At 46.4% G+C, this 12078-nt stretch overlaps 1 protein-coding gene across 1 annotated transcript in view; it reads left to right on the top strand.

The window, feature by feature from the left end:
* KIAA1549L (KIAA1549 like) overlaps nucleotides 1-9875 on the top strand; it is a 126854-nt gene extending 116979 nt beyond the window's left edge. Inside the window, exon 20 of the mRNA XM_025356643.1 lies at nucleotides 3633-9875. Within this exon, the coding sequence (XP_025212428.1) occupies nucleotides 3633-3914 (282 nt within the window). The 3' untranslated portion in view covers nucleotides 3915-9875. The remainder of the gene's footprint in view (nucleotides 1-3632) is intronic.
* The last annotated feature ends 2203 nt before the right edge of the window (nucleotides 9876-12078 follow it).

Genomic DNA, 12078 nt, shown 5'->3' with positions numbered 1-12078 from the left:
TCGCTTGGGTCCTCATCAGTTCTCATCTGATCCATTGAGAAAGCCTCAGAACTTGTCTGCTCCCTACCTCCAGTGGGTCCACCTCCAGGTGTCCTTTCCAAATATAGACTCCTCCTCTGCCTGACACCCATCCGTGCCTCCCAGCCCAGGCGTCAGCCGCACATCTCAGGAACCTGCCTTCTCAGGAGGGATCACCGGAACATCCAGCAGGGAGGAGAGGGGACTGCTTTCCCACCACACATCCCCCCATCTAGAGTTTCTGAGTCATCACCCCATCCCATTGGTATTGTCTGAATGTTTGTGTCCCACTCGATTCATATGTTGAAATCCTAACCCCCATGGTGATGGTACTAGGACATGGGACATTTGGGAGATGGTTAGGTCATGAGTGCAAACCCCCTAATGAATAGGATTAGTACCCTTAGAAGAGAGGCTTGAGAGAGACCCCTGACCTCTTCTGCCATGTGAGGGGGATAGTGAAAGGACAGCTGTCTCTGAACCAGGAAGCAGGCCCTCACCAGATGCAGAATCTGCCAACACTTTGATCTCAGACTTTGCAGCCTCCAGAACTGTGAGAAAGAAATTTCTGTTGTTTATAAGCTCCCCAGCTTATGGTATTTCAGCATAATAGCCAGAGCAGACTAGGACTTCCTGCTCCATCCTCCCTCAGGAGCCAGATGAGCATTGCTGTTAAGCATGGGAACAGGCTGTATTTCTCAGAAGTGTGACATTGAAAACGGGTAGATCAAACGGGACATGCAGACTCTGTAGCCTGACATTCAGCAGCTTATGAATCCACCCCTGTCTGTCTGTCTTGCCTGAGCTCCTTCCACACCAAACACACCCTCTCTGGTCAGCCTGAGGTCACTGATGCTCCCTGGGGCACTCTCTTCTTTGTACTGTTACGGGATCTTTGGGGTGTCAGTTTTCTTCCTGGAAACCTCTGTGGCCGGTGGTGCTTTTGCCCGAGTTCTTGTCCTGGGTCCAGGAAGAATGAGGTATGTAGACACAGCAGAGGTGACAAGGAGGTTTGTTTAGCATTAGAACAGCTCAGAGGAGGCCCGCAGTGGGTAGCTCCTCTCTGTAGGCAGGTCGTCCGGTGGAGTGTTCAGCTCTCAGCACAGAAGAGGCCCTGGAGAGGGTGGCTCCTCTCTGCCCACTGCTCATCCCACCATCTGCTGCTCTCAGCAGAGAGGAGGCCCTGGAGAGGGTGGCTCCTCTCCACAGGCAGCTTGTTCAGACGTCTCTGCAGGTCTCTGAAGCTCTCAGCAGGGAGGGTAGCTCCTTTCTGCTGCTGGTTGTCCCGTAGTCTCTCTGTCCTCTGCTCTAGCTGTCCTCTGCCCTGCCCTGGCTAAGCCCAGGGCTTTTATGGACCTCAGAGGGGAGGAAGTGTGTGCTGATTGGTCCATGGGTTGGCCCAGAAGAGAAACCACGAGTCTCCACTCCAGCCTGAGGACTAGCAGGTAGCCCCCAATCTTCAGGCCCTCCCTGGCTTTCTGAAGGTAGGGTCTTATGGGAGACCCACCCTCTTCTGCCTAGGAGTCTGTCTGTCTACCCTACCTGTTGCCATTCATGGCCCTGGGGGCCTGTCCCCAACCGCACTCAGAAGTCAGAGCCCCTGCAGGGGGAAGAGAGAGGCCAGGCAGCAGAAGCAGACACCCCCAAGCCAGCAGGGAGGGGGGCACCTTCCCAAGATGCTGAGGATGTAGGCAGATGCCTAGTCTTGTGCCTGAGAGGGTGGCTACAGCTGCACCCGGGAGCTCCAGCCCCGCCAACACAGAAGGGGCAGGGTTCCAACTTGTCCCTGGCTCCCGCCCGCTCCGTGGAGGGGGAAGCCCAGTTCTGCAGCTGTGGGTGGGGTGGTTGTAGCTGCACCCAGGGCAGATCCTGCCTGCTCCTGTCCCCATTCAAGACCACAGGGAGGCTCGAATCCACAGCACAATTTGGGTGGCTGTAGCCCCACCCGGGAGGGCAGGACTCCTGCCTGCTCCATAGAGGAGGCGGCCTGGGTCTGCAGTCACGGTTTGGGTGGCTGCAGCAGCACCCGGGGGAGTTCCTGCTCCAACTCAAAAGCGGGGGGCTCCCACTGGCTCCATGGAATGTGCAGCCCTAGTCGCGCACCCCTGCTGCAGCCGGTGTGATGGCAGCAGCCTCTGCCATCAGTACTCCCATACATTTTGATTTGATGATTTATATTTGATTTTCCCTTTGCCCAGAATGCCCCTCCTACTGCATCTTCCTGGAGGTACCCTGTTCAACTTCCAAACTCACCTAAGCTGCCCAGTCCTCCCACACATACTTCATTCGCCATAGCACCCCATGCCTCTGTTGTCCGTGGGTGCTTATTCTATAGTGTTCCAATTAACATCATGGGTTATGTGGATTACCCTGGAACAGCATCCCTGTATGTGCCACTGTTTCTGTAGGAGAATCGACTCTAAATTAAAAATTACTTACTTGTCCTTATTCCTAGAAGTTTACATATTTTAAGCATAGGACTCTGTGTCTTCCACTTTTGATGAAGAGAGAAAAACGTTTCAAGAAACCAAAATCATATCCCAGATCCAAGACATTGTAATGCAGTGATTAATTCCAGCCCTTGGAGCCAGACAGACCTCTGCAAATAATGTCTTGGTAGGTTGTCACCTTAGACTGTGGCACTCGTCAATTTCCTCATCTGCAAGGTAAGGATAACAATACCGACCTCCTAACTTATTGCTCTGAGAACTAAATGAGATAATGTGTGGAAAACCCTTGGCACAGGGCTCAATCGATGTTAGTTATTATTAATAATAAACCCCTGGGTTCCTCTGGAGACCATAAACAGTTCTGTTTGCTGGATTGTGCTTATATGAATAAGGTAACCAAGAGCTGGGTATGGTGGTACCCAGGTGTAGTCCCAGCTACTCAGGAGGCTAAGGCAGGAGGATCACTCCAGCCCCAGAGTTCAAGACTGCAGTGAGCTATGATGGCACCACTGCACTACAGCCTGGATGACAGGGTGAGACATCATCTCTAAAAATAATAGTAATAAAAAATAAGGTAGCTAGGCAGATTCAAATATAGACTCAGATGTATATATTCCTAAGATTTTTCAGACACCTATTTAATTCATCCAAACAGTATATCCAGTGAGTCTAAATTACTTATGTTCTTTTTTTTTTTTTTTTTGGAGACAGAGTCTCACTCTGTTGCTCAGGCTGGAGTGCAGTGGCGCAATCTCGGCTCACTGCAACCTCTGCCTCCTGGGTTCAAGTGACTCCTGCTTCAGCCTCCCAAGTAGCTGGGACTACAGGCACCCACCACCATGCCTGGCTAATTTTTTTTGTATTTTTAGTAGCGACGGGGTTTCACCATTTTAGCCAGGATGGTCTTGATCTCCTGACCTCGTGATCCACCCACCTCGGCCTCCTAAAGTGCTGGGATTACAGGCGTGAGCCACCAAAATTACCTATTTTCTAAACAAACTGACTCTGAGTTTTGTATCTATACAATGGTATGTGGCTTCCATTTTCTTCTGAGTTCTCTTCCATGTCCTCAGTCCCCTCCTGCTTCCAGTGTCGAGTGTGTCCTGTGACGTGAGCTCCTTCCTCATGCCGGACCCTGTCCTTCTCTCCCCACGCCCTCTGCAGGTGCCCCTCCCAGGGTACATCGAGGCCTACCCCCGATCACGGTACCCGCAGAGCTCTCCCTCCAGGCTTCCTCGCCAGTACAGCCAGCCAGTCAACCTGCACCCCAGCCTGGAGCAGGCCCCGGCACCCTCCGCAGCAGCCTCGCAGCAGAGCCTGGCAGAAAATGACCCATCAGACGCTCCCTTGACCAACATCTCCACTGCGGCCCTCGTGAAGGCCATCCGGGAGGAGGTGGCCAAGCTGGCCAAAAAACAGACAGATATGTTTGAGTTCCAGGTCTAATGCCTTAGCCCATGGGACTCTGGACTTCTGAACTCTGAGGACACAGCCTTTGGGTTTCCCATGCCTACATGTTAGGACTTGAGACATAGCAATGGGTGAGTCTTTCTCACCCTCCGTTTCTGAAAAGGTGAACTATGGGGCTTCTGGGAACAGGAAACTCTTGAACGACTAGATTCTTGGCTCATCCAACTGACTGTGGGTCAAGAAGTCCCTGCTTGGGGCCTTATGTTTGGTAATCTCTCACGTCAAATGTTTGAACTGTGGCCGTATTCCCTATGGAAGCTTAGTCATGAGAGGCACTAGCTAATCTACAGATTCCTATCCAATGCCACATTTTAATCAATCACCGGAAGCGGGAGAACGTAGCTCTTATCTTCGGTGACCTCTGCATGTTAACTCTGTTTCTGCATTAAAGGCAATGCAGGAGTGTGGATTAAGTACCAGACTGTATTCTCAGTCAGCCATGACCGTGAGCATTAAAATCAGTTTGTAAGGGAGACACTGACTCCAGCCAAGAAACCTGAGCCCCTTTTTTTTAGGTTCATATTCAAAGTCAAATGAACTGGATGAAAGTCAGTACCAATGACTGTGCCTATAAATAGGCCTGACTCTTTGTTTCCCTCATCAATTAAACAAAGGCCAAGAAAGAGAGAAGATGAGAGGGAATGGTGGATTTGTGTTGACAGATTTTTTAAAAGGTGTTGCCATTTTGGAAATAAAAGTCCCCTACAAGTTAGGATCTAACGGAAGGAGAATCGGTGCTAAGAGCTTTTAGGATCCTACAAAAGAAATACGGCTATTTGTGGAGGTTTTTCTTTGCCCTGCTTTGAAGGTGGCCTGAGAATGGAGCTTCTTTTTTTCTTGGGATAATAGATACATCAGCTTTTACAAGAAAATCTCTGTCTCTTCAACAATGATGTCCAGTGTGTGCTGCTGAGTGGTACAAAAGGAAATAGTACTTGATTCCTGTTAGAAACAGGAGTGGTAGAACCAGAGTCTTCCCAGGCCACAGCCTCTGTTTATAGAAGCTTCTGAATGTAGAAAAGCTGTTGAATTTCATTTAAATGTAAATAACCTTTTAAAAAGCATATGGAGTTAGCCAGTTCCCCCTAGTTAATGGACATAGGAAGACGTTTGCTGAAATGGCAGGGTGGCCACCTTGTGACCATGACGTTGCAAGTCACCCTCCCTGGCATGGCGAGTTGGCTTCCCGAGCTCTGGGTAGAGGACATCACCTCACAGCACTGAGGCACCAGCCGCCGCCTACCCATCAATGCAAGCAAAACAGTTACTGACTTTGTATACCTGGGAGATTGGAGACTCTGGTTCCCTCGCCAAGTGTGACAACCTGTGCAGTGTTGGGGGCTTACTTGGTGTGTGTTGGAGAATGAGGTCCTGTCCTGCTTTCACCCATGACCCATCTAGCTTCAGCTGTATCCATTTTCTTCTGAGCCCATCTTTCCATTGTCCTCACGAGTTTCTTTGGTCTTTACCGAAAGAAGATGGTAGAAATTTAAAAGTTGAGAGAAGACTAGAAATGGAACTGATTAGAAGGGGAGGTTCAAACTGTCAATGCAGAGACTTTTCAAAGAAGTTGTTTTTATTTTCCAATGGCAAAAAATTGCCCTTTCTGGAATGTTCAGAGACGATGTGTCATGGAACCTTCAAACAAGTCTCTTGTTCGGATGATAATAGGTAGTGTCCTTTTAGTATGCTGGTTGATCTTTCATAGTGTTAGTGTTTTGTTACTTAAAAAGGAAATCAGCTATAAATAAAATGTATTTTTGTAATTCCCGTGTGTATATATGGTATATTTCTATCAATGGCCAGTTGTTGTAGTCCAAAACCTAAATCAGTTTGCAAAACACTGTGGACAGTGTGAGATTTTATTGACAGGTTAACACAATGCCTACGTCTATCTACATAGGCATTCAATGCACTTGAATGAACAAAGAGCCAAAGAAACTCAGCCTTTTCATGCAAATGGTATGAGTCTGATAAAATCAGCTACATTGTCCTGCTTTATCAATAATATTTCATTAGTGCAATGATATCAACCAGTACTTTGTCTATTTGGTAAATGCCTGGAAATACTTTATGTGAAAATGACATTTCAAGACCTTAATGTAATTGAAATATGTGTAAATGTTTCAGAAGACAGTGTCTGAAATTTGGATGTTTCAATGACTTACAGAGACTGAGTCTACAGTTTGCAGAGCTATGGCTCCAGAGTGCTAAGAGGATGGAGTCACAAATCACTGTGGTCTTTTACAGAGCCCCAGGAAATATTGAGTGAGTCAACTGAGATGACTAAAAAGATAGCATGCTAAATCAGATACACTCTTAAACTAGACACCAGGGGTTTAACAGTAGTATTAATAGATGAGAGGAAAACCTTAAGTTGGAAAGAAATCAGTCTGTTCACGTTTTCCCACTCATGGGGAGACAGAGCCACCTGGTCAGATTTTCTGTGACTCAGAGAGATGTGGTCCTTTCCCTGAAGAATCTTCTAACCCCACAGAGGTGACAGATACCTGGACAGCTGACTCTAAGAGATGGGCAAAAGTGCCTCAAAGAATTGAAATAGGGTTCCCAGAGAGCCCCGAGGAGGCAGCAATGAACAAACACCGTGTTCATCAGAACCCTCTAGACAGTCGCAGAAGCCACAGAGGACCTTGGTTGACCTCGGAGGAGGAAGCAGAAGTACCAAGAAGGGAAGTGACCAGCCCAATGATTCAGTCCCAACCTGCTGGTTCACCAGCCCGCTTGCTTTCCATCTCACCATGTGGCCTGCAGGCGTGTCAGTAACACATTTCTTCAACTGTGCCTAGAGGTTTAAAAAAAAGATAAGGGTCATATGAAGAACTCCATAATGTTCTTGCCAAGAAAAAAGATGATTGAGTATATAACGAACTTCAGATACAGTGTATAGAGGATGATGCATTTGTGGCATAATAAACAGTTTTCAGTGCTGGTTTTGATATGAGTTTTCTGCATTCATGAAAAAGAAATGCATTTTGGCTTTTTCCAGAGAGTTCCATCAAGGAAATGGAGACCTCACCTGCTGTTCTAGACTGTGGGGGTGCATTCCTGTCTCAGCACCAAGGATCCCAACAGGCAGGCAGGGAGGCCCTTGACTTTGTATCACTGTGAGGCAGCAGAGTCCATGCTCTGCATCAGGGGAGGGGACCCAGTGGTGCAGTAAAAGTCCATTGTGTGGCGTGAGACCTATGATCTGAGGCTTGTGCATAATGAGACGGCAGCTGTTACCTGCAGAACAAGGAGTTTCCTCTTTCAGGGTAGATTATGTAAGAATCAATTCCCTGGTCCCGGGAGAAGTTTTATTGTGAGTTTGTTAATTTAAGAACTCAGCAGAAGGCCATGTAATGGCTGAGTAATCTTAATGGAAGAAAGGAAATAGTTAGATCTGTGATTAAAATGCACACACACACACACACACACACACACACACACACACACACACACCCCTTTGGAGAGAGAATGTAGAATGGAGGAGGTGAGGAATTTAACTAATAGAAATGCTTTTCCTAACAGGCAGAAATTAGAGAAATGGATCAAAAGATTTAAACATTGATTACATATAAACGAGTTTTTTTTTTCTACATAGCACACAGGTGCTCAACGTTTAATGAATAACATAACAGATATTGTCTTAAAAGTCTGAAAACAGGATTTGTACTTAATCCTAAATTCCTCCTATCACACACCAGAAAATAATTTGGATTTTATTTACAAACTACATCCAAGTACTCTTAAGGAAAGAGTGTCATTTAGCTTGGAGTAGGGACTGACTGGGGGTCTAAGTGTTGGAAATTAAATTCTGCCATTCAGTCCAACCTCAAATGTGTTCCAGGCAAGGAGCTTTGCAAGGACTAGAAATCCATTCACACTTGGTCAAGTGCAGGCGTTGGCTGAAAGAATAGAGGGACATTTCACAAACAGAACAGGGCTCCCCTACAGGAAAGGGATGGAGACAGCTACCCTTGCCTTTACTCTCACGTTCTCTGTCCTCATGGACTTTCTTCTCTGTTTCCCTCTGCCTATCTGCCTGGTTCTCTTGCTTCTTCTGGCCAACCAGCTTTCTCATTAGTGCATATGTAGCTGAAAAATCCACTCCAGAACCCACTCCGCAAAACGTTTCCTTTTCAGTACCCACCACTCTGACTAGCATCTCTGTGACCCCTAAGGCAAATTTTTGAGGATCTGATTGGTTTAGTTCATCTGCCTATGGGTGAGCCACCCTGGGGTCAGGTGTCTGTCCAATCAGCTGTTACCAAGGAGGCAGGGTCATGTCATTTAAGCATGGCCCCGTGGACTGACCCTTTCAGCAGGGACTTTTACTGGGGGTTGGTACCCAGAAGAAGGAGCATGAGTGAGCAAGACCTCCGAAAAGAACCTACTACACACTGGAACTGACTAGTACTCCTGGGATGCCATGCCACGCAGCAGCCAGCACTCGGAGAACAGTCCCCTGGATGCTACCACAGAGAGAAAAGGGGCATCTTCACTTGCACATCAGGTGAGGGTGCACATACTTGAAACTCTGCTAGACTGGCCAGAGCTGCCCCAGCCACTTCTCACCCCACCACCAGTTATTGATACAGCCGCTGGGTCTAAGAAGCAATTTCTGACCAAGGCCCAGTTAGCACAATGTCTTGCTCAGCAGACAATAAATACTTGTAAATTGAATTGCATGATCTTAGCTCAGGTGCTATTAATGTGGCTCACGGCCACACATTTGCATGGATAAGAAAACCAATGAGCCCCTCAACAGAGTCTTTTGAAACAAAATTGGTTTCAAGTGAAACTTAAGTTATTTTGGCTTTGACCTTCTGAATATAAGTTAGTGTCCTGAGAATTGAAAGACCTCTTGATTTCTTAGGTGAACTGTTACAGAATCCTAGCCTGTGGTAAATGCTAAAATGTAAGGTGTTTCTGAAAAGGAATATGTAGGAAATATAATTGTGCCACAAACACATGACTTTAGAAGATATGCAGTTGCTCTGACTCTGCAGGTTTAAAAAAAATGGGAAGTTTGTGATATGGCAGAATCTGGTTCCACTGGCCAAACCATACTTCAGTGAGAGCCATTATAAATGAAATCCAAAAATTGATCATTTTCATTCTCTGACCTTGGTCAGACTTTTGCAAATTATGGAGCGAGGCCATCAACATATTTTACATAAATGAACTGTGGCCTCATCTTATTTCTCCTCATTTCTTCCTTATGCTTAAACACACACCCATCTCACACACAACCTGAGTAGAGAAAAGATTTGTACCAAACAGGATCAGAGGCATATGAATGGACTGGAAATTGTGAAAAAGGTATAACTATCCTAGACCTTGATCAACTCACTTTAAACTGGTCTCTGATTCCTCATCTGTCAAATGGGTATAAGACCCTCTGTACTTCCCGTGGTGATTTTGAGCAGCATGTGCATAATGTATCTGAAAACGGTTTGACAAGCACTTGAAGGCATTCTTACTAAATTATTAGTTTTGTAATTCAGTTTTATCCAGGAAAATACTTTATCTCCTCCGATCTGCTGAATTACTTTATACAGTCACATGTTCCATGACACAACGTTTTGCCAAGGAAAAATGAAGAAATTCCTAAATTTGAAATTGCCCACAAGATCTAGCGTCATCTGGAGTTGCTGTTATTGTCGTTGTTGTCTATGATTTGGAGGATATGTAAGTACTTGTACATGTGCTTTAACTCTGGGTGAAAAATCCCGACCAGTGAGTCTTTAAAACCACATTAGACACATTGGGCAAAGTACTGAGCAGAAGCTTTGAATGTAGCTGTTGTTATTTTAATGCTTTGCTTTCTAATGAACTTTGTATGTCCTTAGCCTCTGCCGGGAACAGAGTGTTCATATGCTGTTAGAATTTTTTATTGTAAAATAAAATGACAAAGGCTTTCATACCCCAAAACCTGCCTGTTTCTCATTCTACCTCCTCCAGATGGTGAGATGGAATCCCTTTCACAAGCCAGCCACAAAACAGTGCCTGTTGGGGGGTTGCTAAAGAACCATTCCAGTCCTGGAGGACCCAGTGTGGTCTCAGGAGCCATCCCAGCTTGGGTGATGAGCTCAGGGGCCAAAAAAAAATGCTCACCCCTGGCCATCCACAGGCCCCAGAGAAGCAGTTTCAGCCTACCCATGACTTAGCAGCTAAAGAAAGATGTATTCCTGGGGCCAATGGGACCCAAGGCAGAAGAAGCCAGTGTCCAGTTAGGTGCCCTTCTCAGAGCATAAAGAAGTCTCATCCAGGTCAGTGACTCCCAAGGAGTCCAAGAATAACAGTGGTCTGGGACACCAGCTCCCAAGACCACCCATCTGTACCATCCCATGTGAGTCCCAGCAGTCCTGATGCCTGCCTTATGTTCAGCCCTATCCAGAGAACATATGTGGTACCGTCTGCTTTGCCCTCTGGCTATTGGACAGGAGAGACCATCGACCCAGGAGCCACAAGCTCACAGGCTGACCAGCCACAAAAATGTGGCTCAGCACATGGGCTAGGCTAACTGGATTCTCTCTCTAGGAAATACCAAGAAACAGAGTCTGTTATCAGTAGAGGCTGAAATTGGGTGGTCAAGACTCAGAGAAGCCGTGATGGGCCATATTCAAAGCAAAGTTCTAAGAAGGCAGAATATTGAATAAGAAGTGGCCTTGAGGCCAAGGAGCTTTCAAAGGTAAGAAAGCCTGTCTCTTGTAATGAAAACAGACAAACCAACCAATTTCTGAGGCGTCCCTGTGCCCTGGTGGTCAGTCACAACCCTGGGGCTTTTATGGATCCACTGAGCTTGGGCAGCAACATGGCGCTGCTTCTCACTGAAGCCTAATTTGCTCCAATTCTCTGCATGTACCTAGAAAGTACTTAAGAGACTGGAGGAGCAATTTTTTTACTCCACTCTCGGCTTCTCTGTAAAGAGGGCTCAAATATGCACAAAAGACATTCCCAAAGCCACTGTCTTGCTACAGTGGGAAATAAACTTGGAGCCCCTACAAAATGCTTTTTGTGAGGCTCACCATGGGGTGAAGGCCATTGCAAAGAATAGTACAAGTAAGTCCAAGAACTGATGGATTCCCTACTCTTCCCTTTTTTCCCTTCCTTCTGGACCCTGGTTGCTCCTGGCTTTCAAGGCAAATGAAATAATCAAGTAAAAGGAAGTGGTGGTGCCTACGTCAGTACCAGGAGTAGGAGGCAGACACAGGCGCAGAAAGCTGGAAAAGGCATATGGCAAACCCAGCTTCACCTTGCTGAGTCTCCATCATAAATAGGAGAACATACTTCTTCCAAAGGACATTCTGTAGACTTCCAAGTAAATGTCATGCATCCAACTCATGAGCTCTGCTGGCCACTAGAAACCAGAAAGAACGTGCCTACGAAGGAGTGTGGAACCAATTAATGGAAACATCATTGAGGGTCAACTGCTGGTAAAATGTACATGGATGAGTAGTAGGTGCTACAGACTGCATATTTGTGTCACCCCCACTCCCCAGTTCATGTCTTATAACGTAATCCCCAATGTGAAGGTATCTGGATGTGGGGCCTTTGGGAGGTGATTATGTCATGAACTTTCATTCATGAGATTAGTGCTATTATATGTAATAAAGGCCCCAGAGACCCCCTCATCTCTTCTGCCATCTATGAACCAGGAAGTGGGCCCTCACAGACACCAAATCTGCTGGTACCTTGAATTTGGACTTCCCAGATTAGAACTGTGAGAAATAAGTTACTATCCAGTTTATGGTATTTTGTTATAGCAGCCTGAACAGACTGAGACAGTAGGAAACAATTGCTTTGATTCTTTCTATAACCACTTGGAGGAATGGTTATGATCAACACTGGTTTGCATAGTTTGGCACTTCATTTTTAACAACATTTCAGTGTTAATATTTGCACATGCACAAACTCGCATTTGGGGAGAGGCCATTGGACTCATTGGAATTGAAATAAAGTCTCATTAGCATAACAGTTTCACCACCAACCTGTCCTCCAAGCCCCCAGACTCCAATGAGCCTACACTCAACATATATGAGAGCTTGCTTTTTACTCTGGTGCCCACTTCCTCACTCAGCTCCTTGGTCTTGGTGTGGGAGGCCTTTGGGAGACCTACAGGGCCTGTGGAAGC

This window comes from Theropithecus gelada, chromosome 14 (assembly GCF_003255815.1).
Source record: "Theropithecus gelada isolate Dixy chromosome 14, Tgel_1.0, whole genome shotgun sequence".
NCBI lineage: Eukaryota > Metazoa > Chordata > Mammalia > Primates > Cercopithecidae > Theropithecus > Theropithecus gelada.
This window is presented reverse-complemented; position numbering and strand designations above follow the sequence as displayed.